This window comes from Engraulis encrasicolus, chromosome 6, assembly GCF_034702125.1.
Source record: "Engraulis encrasicolus isolate BLACKSEA-1 chromosome 6, IST_EnEncr_1.0, whole genome shotgun sequence".
Lineage (NCBI taxonomy): Eukaryota > Metazoa > Chordata > Actinopteri > Clupeiformes > Engraulidae > Engraulis > Engraulis encrasicolus.
The window spans coordinates 706,027-716,617 of record NC_085862.1 but is presented as its reverse complement, the minus strand read 5'-3'; the positions used below and the strand labels follow the sequence as shown (position 1 = coordinate 716,617).

Here is a 10,591-nt window from a genome sequence, read left to right as displayed (position 1 = left end):
AGCAACAACCTAGCCCATAGCTAATAGCTGTAGCTATAGCAACCCAGCCCATAGCTAATAGCTGTAGCTGTAGTAGCAACCCAGCCCATAGCTAATAGCTGTAGCTGTAGTAACAACCCAGCCCGTAAGTAATAGCTGTAGCTGTAGTAGCAACCCAGCCCATAACTAATAGCTAATAGCTGTGGCCACAACCTAGCCCATAGCTAATAGCTGTAGCAACAACCTAGCCCGTAACTAATAGCTGTAGCAACAACCTAGCCCATAGCTAATAGCTGTAACTGTAGTAACAACCCAGCCCATAGCTAATAGCTATAACTGTAGTAGCAACCCAGCCCATAGCTAATAGCTGTAGCTGTAGTAACAACCCAGCCCATAGCTAATAGCTGTAGCAACAACCCAGCCCATAGCTAATAACTAATAGCTAATAGCTGTAGCTGTAGTAACAACCCAGACCATAGCTAATAACTAATAGCTAATAGCTGTAGCTGTAGCAACAACCCAGCCCGTAACTAATAGGTAATAGCTGTAGCCACCCAGCCCGTAACTAATAGCTGTAGCTATAGCCACCCAGCCCGTAACTAATAGCTGTAGCTATAGCAACCCAGCCCATAGCTAATAGCTGTAGCCACCCAGCCCATAGCTAATAGCTGTAGCCACCCAGCCCATAACTAATAGCTGTAGTGAAAACCGGCCTGTAGCAACACAGTCCACAGCAACACAGCTTATAGCTAATGTGTGCTAAGCTGTTAGCATCAACCTCTAACCACAATCAACACGATCGGGTTAGATCAACAAGATCAGGTTTGAGGTTAGCGTTCGGCAGAATCTGAAATGTCCACACATTACGTTACAGTGTATATGCTCGTAATAATGCACTCAGGTGTGTCAACTGCATCAGCCAACTCACTCACGACATACGGCACTACGCAATGCTCAAGTGGACATTTTGGATTTGCCCCAAGTGTGTGTGTGTGTGTGTGTATGTGCGCCCTGTTAGCAAAGGGACGATGAATCGACGGTATACCATTCAGAGTTGCTTCTTGTCAGGCCAGGAGTAATACAAATATCGTTTCTGAGCTCCGGAAAAATCAGGAACTCCTCCCACTTTGTTGGGAAGCAAACAACCAGTAACAAACCAAGGAAGGCAGGTCAACCATGCCGTGGCGTTTGGGAAATGTTCATTGTTATGCTCTTGGTCAGACCAAGTCTCGAAGAGATTTGAAAGTCGATGATAATCAGGCTAGTTATCAATACCCTGTAATATGTGTAAGTCGCTTTGGATAAAAGCGTCAGGTAAGTGTAATGCAATGTAATGTAATGGTCCATTGGGGTGCTGGTGGTCGGCATCTCAAAAATAGCTTGTTGTATCTGAATACAGCCAGACTATTGTGCTATTGCATTATATTATATCGTGTCATATTGCATTGTTATGTACTGTACTGTATTGTATTGTATTCTGTTCCATTCAAATGTCAAACACAATCAAAAGTCGATTGGACGATAATCTGCGGCGATTCAACGTCTTTTTGCCATCAGGGATATGTGTGTGTGAGAGAGTTAGTGGGTTGGGGTGCCTAATGGCCCGTGTACATCAGGGATATGTGTGTGTGAGAGAGTTAGTGGGTTGGGGTGCCTAATGGCCCGTGTACATCAGGGATGTGTGTGTGTATGAGAGAGTTAGTGGGTTGGGTTGCCTAATGGCCCGTGTACATCAGGGATGTGTGTGTGTGTGAGTGAGTGAGTGGGGTGGGCTGCCTAATGGCCCGTGTTCATCAGGGATATGTGTGTGAGAGAGAGTTAGTGGGTTGGGGTGCCTAATGGCCCGTGTACATCAGGGATGTGTGTGTGAGAGAGAGTTAGTGGGTTGGGGTGCCTAATGGCCCGTGTACATCAGGGATGTGTGTGTGAGAGAGAGTTAGTGGGTTGGGGTGCCTAATGGCCCGTGTACATCAGGGATGTGTGTGTGTGAGAGAGTTAGTGGGTTGGGTTGCCTAATGCAGTGGTTCTTAACCTGGGGTGCGGGCACCCCCTGGGGGTGCGCCAGAGATTTCAGGGGGTGCACGCTAGTTTTTTTTGTGTTGAGGTTGTGAACATTATAATTAGGCCAAATCAAAACCAAATGATTGAAATTTTGGTCCCCACGTAAAGTCATTAAGGTATTGATTAATGTTTAAAGCAAGATTCATTGTAATTAATCACTTAAATTATTTTTTAGTACGTATACACGTGTAGAAGTTTGGGTTGGGGGTGCGCGGCTTGTCTTGGGCACAGGTAAGGGGGTGCGTTAAGATGGCCTCTCAACGTCATTTGATTAATATTGCTGTGTTCCCCATTGTTATTGAATGTGTTACGAGTTGGACCTATTTTAAAAAACGTTCTGGTTGCTTTGTTTCAAGCCGTTTTTGCAAGCCAGCAAGGTGGCTTGTGGAGAAACGAGAGGGTGTTCCGTGTTTCTCGTGGAAATGCGTCTCTGATTGGCTCACTCTTCCAGCTCTCGTGGAAATGCGTCTCTGATTGGCTCAGTCCTCCTGTTCTTGGAGAGAATGTAATGGGAAACAGAGTCGCCACTTCTCCGGGTGGTACTGCACTATAGGGGCGCCAACGGAGGCGTGCATGCTCCATTCAGGGCTGTGCTCTTTCGACAGCGACCCCTAGGCGAGCTGCAGGCACGGAGCAACCAGAGTGGGCTTGCTCTATGGATGAGGCTTTGTGCTGTGTGTGTACCTGAGAGTAGCAACCAGCTGATAGCTAAGCTAAGCTAGATTGCGGGCCACCAGACGTTGCTTGTATTGAAAACAAGCAGAAAAAAATTACTCGACATGTTTTTAGAAAAATGGGTCGACATAAACCTTTGTGGCCAACGCCTTCTTTCGACGTGACGAAACACAGAAAGGCTTTCGTGATTCGCTCGTTTCTCTGCATTATTTATGTCAATTGGGAAACACCGGGAAACACAGCCAGGCGAGGTGACGCACCGCTATGAGAGCCTTGCAAGTGAGTTTAACTTGGGGTGACCGTCCGATCTTCAAAAGGAGTGAGTAAAACTGTGTTTTATCGGAAGTTGGCCTTTAAGAAAAAAAGGTTAAGAACCACTGGCCTAATGGCCCGTGTACATCAGGCGCTACCTACGCGACCCATATAGCTGGGGTGGTTGAAGACGCTTCGCCATGAATTCGTTTTATTCGCTCTGGACGCTGCACTGACATGTTTGATTCAGCTAATCACAGAACGGCTCTGTCTTGACAGCCTGGGACATTCGTCGATATGAACGTTCCAATTGGTTTTCGCCGAACCGCGTCATAGCGAATTCGCTTAAGATTAGCTTGAGTTTAATCGTCAAAATTCGCTCTGGTCGCTCAAGAAGCTTTGCTCCCGGCGAATTCGCTCTGGTAGCTTTATTCGCCTTCCCTCCATAGAGAAATAATGACTTCCGGTCACCTAGTTGGCCTTCGATGTACACGGGGCAGGTCACCTGGTTGGCCTTCGATGTACACTAGGGTGCATCAGTTGCCCCCTATGAAAAGATATCGCCTTGGCCCTATAGTTACAATGTTCTACACCCAGTAAAAACACACTGTGTAAAATATTTTGAAATTTGGATGAAGTCTACCGGGGCCACCAGCCCCATGAAAATAGAAAATAATGGTGATAGTCAGAATCTTGGAATAGAAATGGACATTTTGCTGCATAAAGCTACCCAATAAAAAACATATTGTCTCAGCTCTGTGATAAAAATGTTCTATGCACAGTAAAATCACTCTGTGTAAAATATTTTGAAATTTGGATGTCTAAATATTTTACACAGTGTGTTTTTACTGGGTGTAGAACATTTTAGCTATAGGGCCAAGGCAATATCTTTTCATAGGACTAGCAACTGATGCACCCTAGTGTACACGGGGCATAATGTTCTCACCTGTACCTGTACACGGGGGCGGGGCCTAATGTTCTCACCTGTACCTGTAGCGTTCCTCTATTTAGGAGTAAACTGCTGGGAGGGAAGTTCCACCTGTACCTGTAGCGTTCCTCTATTTAGGAGTAAGGTGCTGGGAGGGAAGTTCTCACCTGTACCTGTAGCGTTCCTCTATTTAGGAGTAAACTGCTGGGAGGGAAGTTCTCACCTGTACCTGTAGCGTTCCTCTATTTAGGAGTAAGGTGCTGGGAGGGAAGTTCTCACCTGTACCTGTAGCGTTCCTCTATTTAGGAGTAAACTGCTGGGAGGGAAGTTCCACCTTTTCAGCTCTGGCAGGACAACAGGTGCGACAGGAGCAACAAGAGATACACACCATTGGTTCACTTCACAGGGTCTGTGTGTGTGTGTGTGTGTGTGTGTGTGTGTGTGTGTGTGTTCATATGCGTCCTGGACAGGTCAGGCAGAGCAATGCAACAGGACAAGAGATACACACCATTGGTTCACTTCACAGGGTCTGTGTGTGTGTGTGTGTGTGTGTGTGTGTGTGTGTGTGTGTGTGTGTGTGTGCGTGTGCGTGTTCATATGCGTCCTGGATAGGTCAGGCAGAGCAATGCAACAGGACAAGAATGATGGTTCACTTCACTCACTCACTGCTTAAGGGTGGTTTATGCCTCGAGATCAGCGTCCCTGCGTCATGATGCAGTGAGCCGCGCAGTTAACGGAGTGAAGCCCCCCCCCATCACGCAGGTACTCTGGGGCACCTCCCCGAAATTGTGTCTCGACGCAGGGTTAATGCAGACAGTGACGGCGTGAAGGGCGAAAAAAGGTCTCTGATTGGTCCTCTCGACCAGCCTGCTCTGTCCTCGAGTCGAGAGAACAAGCTACTTCCTTGTTCTAACCTTCGTCGGTCTACGGACTGTGAGCTCTTCCTTAAATAAGTTGCCCGTGCTTTGTCGTTCGATTTATTTACACGGCCAAAGACAACACGTGCGCTTGCAAGTTACAACGCTGTTATTTGGACAGTTGAACAGTGTTCCGAGGTCGAGGAAACATTCCGCTTCGTGCGACCTATCCTCGACAAATGAGCCACTTCTTTGTTCCAAACTATGCGCTGGCTGCCAGTGCGATCAAAAATGCACGTGACATAAATATGTAATGTTTCATTTTCATTGTCGTCGACTCTGTGACGCTAAAAAACAACCGACACGTCTAGGTTACTCTTTGTATTGAAGGCAGTTTGAGCGTGAAATGACATCGCGCAGACCGCGCTTCAAAACAGGGCATAAACCAAAATTAACTGCATCATGGCTGGGACAAGCTCACTCCGTGGCACTGAAAAGACAGCTGACACAGAGAGCAGGCAGTTCTGTTCTGCATGTTCTGTTTTTATTTCATACTAGGACAGTCAAAAAGATGAGGCGCACACAAGGCTTGCAGGTTCAAAAAGTGTATTGTGGCCGACAAATTAACAGGCATTTTCTCCAGACATTTTCCGTTGACTTCTTTTGTTAATTTGTCGGCCACAATACACTTTTTGAACCTGCAAGCCTTGTGTGCGCCTCATCTTTTTGACTGTCCTAGTATCACTATTTTTGGTGAGCAGTCGCGCCAAGCAACAAGCGATCCTAAGTTAAGGCGCAGACGCCAACTTTCTTTGTTTCCTTAACACTGTTTTTTTTCATCAGCATCATATGACCACACTCCTCAGAGTTTCGCCCTTTTGCTCTTTACTACAAGAGAGAAATCAGGTGTGTAGGGTCAAAGACGTCCAACATGTCTTTCAGTGCAACGGATACTTTTGCTTACTGTAAATGCAAAAAAAAGAGTTTTTTGAAACTATTTTTTTGGCTTGGCTTTCATGCATTCACTTTTCAAAAAATCGTTTTGAAATGTCATGATTTTCACAGTTACAGTAAGCAAAAGCATCTTTTAGCACTGAAGGACAGAGTCATGTTGGACGTCTTTGAGCCGTGTGTGTGTGTGATATAATAGAGAGAGAGGCGAGGGAGAGAGAGAGAGAGAGAGAGAGAGAGAGAGAGAGAGAGAGAGAGAGAGAGAGAGAGAGAGAGAGAAAGAGAAATTGTATGTGTCTGAGAGGACAGGAGAACAAGGGCGAGACAGATCAGATGGCATTTGTCTGAGAGAGAATGAAAGAGAGGGTAGAGTAACTTCAATAATCCCCAGGGAGAAATTAACGAACAGAGAGAGAGAGAGAGAGAGAGAGAGAGAGCGAGAGAGAGAGAGAGAGAGAAAGATACACAGTGAGGGATACAGAGAGAATCCCTGCGCTGCGCTGCGCTGCCCTGCGCGGCCCTGTGTTGTGCTGTGCTGTGCTGTAATCTGTGCTGTGCTGTAATCTGTGCTGTGCTGTGCTGTGCTGTGCTGTGCTGTGCTGGTGCTGCGCTTGTGCTAGGCTGGGCTGGGCTGGGCTGGGCTGTGCTGTGCTGTGCTGTAATCTGTGCTGTGCTGTGCTGTAATCTGTGCTGTGCTGTGCTGTGCTGTGCTGTGCTGTGCTTGTGCTAGGCTGGGCAGTGCCGTGCCGTGCTGTGCTAGACTGTGCTGTGCTGTGCTGTGCTGTGCTGTGCTGTGCTGTGCTGTGCTGTGCTGTGCTGTGCTGTGCTGTGCTGTCCTGTCCTGTCCTGTCCTGTGCTGTGCTGTGCTGTGCTGTGCTGTCCTGTCCTGTCCTGTGCTGTGCTGTGCTGTGCTGGACTCACCTTGGTTCTTCCTCCGGGTGGCGCTGGTGGCGGTGGCAGCAGCAGCAGCGTTGGGTGGTGAGGCGGAGGAGGAGGAGGGGGGAGGGTTGGGCTGTGAGGAGGAGGAGGAGGAGGAGGGGGGAGGGTTGGGCTGTGAGGAGGCGGAGCTCTGGGGGACACTGGGGCTCTGGGCCGGGGGCTGGGAGCTGGGGCTCTGGGGGGGCGGAGCCTCCCTGGGGCTGAAGGACAGCGAGGGTGGCTCTGCATCCGAGGGGCCCGAGGACCCGGCGACTGCTGATGGAGATGCTGATGATGCTGTTGGTCCTGATGCTGATGCTGATGCTGTTTCCATGGGTACCGGCTCGCTGGGCTCAGTCTCCATCGGTTCCGGCTCGGACGTATCGGCTGCATCAGGACCGGGTACTAGAGCTGGGAGACACGGAGACAAACAAATATCACGATATGGGTTACTTTATATCACGATATGGGTTACTTTATATCATGATATGGGTTACTTTATATCACGATATGGGTTACTTTATATTACGATATGGGTTACTTTATATCACGATATGGGTTACTTTATATTACGATATGGGTTACTTTATATTACGATATGGGTTACTTTATATCACGATATGGGTTACTTTATATCACGATATGGGTTACTTTATATCACGATATGGGTTACTTTATATTACGATATGGGTTACTTTATATCACGATATGGGTTACTTTATATTACGATATGGGTTACTTTATATCACGATATGGGTTACTTTATATTACGATATGGGTTACTTTATATCATATGTGTTACTCTATATCACGATATGGGTTACTTTATATTACGTTATGGGTTACTTTATATTACGATATGGGTTACTTTTTTATACGTTATGGGTTACTTTATATTACGATATGGGTTACTTTATATTACGACATGGGTTACTTTATATCACGATATGGATTACTTTATATCATATGGATTACTTTATATTACGATATGGATTACTTTATATCACGATATGGGTTACTTTAGATCACGATATGGGTTACTTTATATCATGATATGGATTACTTTATATCATATGGATTACTTTATATTACGATATGGATTACTTTATATCATATGGATAACTTTGTATCACCATAATGATACGTATATCACGATATGGATTACATAATATCACGATAACAATATATATCACGATATACCAGAATTGCGTTTGTTTCCAGTTATTCTCAGCATTTTCTCTTTATTATGTCTTGTCACAAAACAATGCATTTTTAAAATGCATCTTTTCATTCTTCTTTTTACAGTCATGAACTAATGCTACCTGTAATAATGGAGAAACTTGGTTAATCACGACAGAAATGACAGAGGAGAAAGGGCACGACAGACTTTTCTGTCCCGATAACGATATACATCGTCACCCAACGCTGATCGATCTGGTTCTTGATTGTGATTGGCTGATAACCGCTGTAAGCACATGCGATTCCAAACAAAGATTCTATGTGCGACTACGTTGGACGCGACGCCGCATATAAGTTGATATGAGAATCTAAAGCAGTTGGGGTAGAGAGTCTGCAAGAAGAGATGGAATGGTCCCTTGGTTGGGGTATCAAGAAGAGCACATCTTTGCACTGTTTCTGGTTGGGGTATCAGTGTATTTGCAAGAAGAGCACATCTTTGCACTGTTTCTGGTTGGGGTATCAGTGTATTTGCAAGAAGAGCACATCTTTGCACGGTTTCTGGTTGGGGTATCAGTGTATTTGCAAAGATCTTTCATTGCCGTCTGCATCTCCGCTTCGCGTCGCGCCCCGACTCCCCGTACCCGTTAGAAATCGAACACAAACCCCCACGGCCTCTTGTGGCTTATTCTTTAACCCATTTTGTCCTAAGCCCTTTTTGGGGAAAACATAAGTTGCATTTAAAAGCTAGAACCTTCATTTTGCACTAGAATGTGTTCATTCATCTCTAACTTACCCACATTTTTAATAAAACGGCTCAAATATCAAGAACCTGAATTCAGCGTATATGTATATGTCGCTCCAGGACACAATTGCTTCAATATCGGCCAGCCCTACCGGGTGCTGTATCGGGCCCGGTTGACCCATCAGGACCGGGTCTGGGTCCAGGGGCTGATGTGGCTGTGGCTGGCGTCAGGGTCGGGGGCTGGGGCTCCTGGTCTGCTGGCGTCAGCGTCGGGGGTTCCGGGTCTCCTCCCAGTTCTCCTCCTGTCTCCCCTCCTGGTTCACCTCCTTGATAAAAGTACCACGATATAAACGATATAGGAGAAAGGTCACGATATACACTTTTATATCACTTTTATAATTACATATATCGTCATGTTGCCCAGCCCTGCCTCCCGGTTCCCCTCCTGGCAGGGCTGGGCAATATGACGATATATATCATTATCGTGATATAAAAGTGTATATCGTGACCTTTCTCCTATATTGTTTATATCGTGATGGTAATTTTATAAATTTTATACAATCGAATATAATTTAATTACATTTCATATTGTCACAATAAAACACATTATAAGTTCATGTAACTGTAAAAATAAGAATAAAAAGATCAATTTTAAAGAAAGATTTGTTTTGCGACATGAAAAAATAAAGAGCAAATAAAGGGAATAACTGAAAACGTATGTAATTGTGCTATTTCGTGATATATGTATGGAATAGTGGCCGACGAGGTGTCCCGATATCAAGGGAAATAATGGACGAGGCGGAGCGTTCTTTGCTTCGCCAAGTCCATTTTCCCTTGATATCGGGACACCTCAAAGAAAAAACATAAAAGCGAGAAAAAAACAATTTCTACAGCAGTGAAGCGAATTTAAAAGATATGCAGATTTAAAAAATATATATATATAATTTAGCAATAGTCAACACAGTTTCAATATGCAGCATAGTTGCAATATCTGCTGTGGCTACCATCCTACACAGTGCACACAAGAAAAGAAAAAGGCTCACATAAAGTACATACTAAAAGCTCAAAGAAAACTGTTCTTTCGTGATATAGTTTTTTTTTCCATATCGCCCAGCCCTACCTCCCGGTTCTCCTCTGGGTTCTTCTCCTGGTTCTCCTCCGGGTTCTCCTCCCGGTTCTCCTCCCGGTTCTCCTCCCGGTTCTCCTCCCGCCTCAGACCTGTTGGCCTTGCTCCTGGCCACCTTAGCGCAGGTCTGGATGTGTTTCAGCAGCGTACGGTAGGAGCGCAGCTTCGCACGGCAACTCTCACAGCTGCAGGAGGACAGAACACAACACAGAGCCCTCATGTGTCAATATAGCAGCAGAACTAGTGGGGTACCGCCCTCATGTCAATATAGCAGAAGAACTAGTGGGGTACCGCCCTCATGTAGCAGCAGAACTAGTGGGGTACCGCCCTCATGTCAATATAGCAGAAGAACTAGTGGGGTACCGCCCTCATGTGTAGCAGAACTAGTAGGGTACCGCCCTCATGTGTAGAACTAGTGGGGTACCGCCCTCATGTGTAGAACTAGTGGGGTACCGCCCTCATGTGTAGCAGTAGAACTAGTGGGGTACCGCCCTCATGGGTAGCAGAACTAGTGGGGTACCGCCCTCATGGGTAGCAGAACTAGTGGGGTACCGCCCTCATGTAGCAGAACTAGTGGGGTACCGCCCTCATGTGTAGTAGAACTAGTGGGGTACCGCCCTCATGTGTAGTAGAACTAGTGGGGTACCGCCCTCATGTGTAGTAGAACTAGTGGGGTACCGCCCTCATGTAGCTTGTAGTATTCACATTAGTAGATATTTGGCTTGTAGTACTGACATGAAGTAGATATTTGGCTTGTAGTACTCACATTAGTAGATATTTGCAGGTTAACCATCTTAAAGTGTATATCGCAGGTTAACCACTACTTTGGATCAATGTGTACACACTACTGTATTCAATAAATGATCCACATATAGAAGTCCCTCCAAAAACGATGTTAAACAACGATTTTTGTTGTTTGTTGT

The 10,591-nt window shown here is 45.9% G+C and overlaps 1 protein-coding gene across 1 annotated transcript in view; it reads right to left on the bottom strand.

The window, feature by feature from the left end:
* The window catches only part of znf414 (zinc finger protein 414), a 35,262-nt gene that overhangs the window by 12,141 nt on the left and 12,530 nt on the right, over window positions 1-10,591 (bottom strand). Inside the window, exons 5-8 of the mRNA XM_063200345.1 lie at window positions 9,663-9,853; window positions 8,973-8,996; window positions 8,695-8,868; window positions 6,625-7,032 (exon numbers count right to left, since the gene is read on the bottom strand). Coding sequence (XP_063056415.1) covers window positions 6,625-7,032; window positions 8,695-8,868; window positions 8,973-8,996; window positions 9,663-9,853 — 797 coding nt within the window. The remainder of the gene's footprint in view (window positions 1-6,624; window positions 7,033-8,694; window positions 8,869-8,972; window positions 8,997-9,662; window positions 9,854-10,591) is intronic.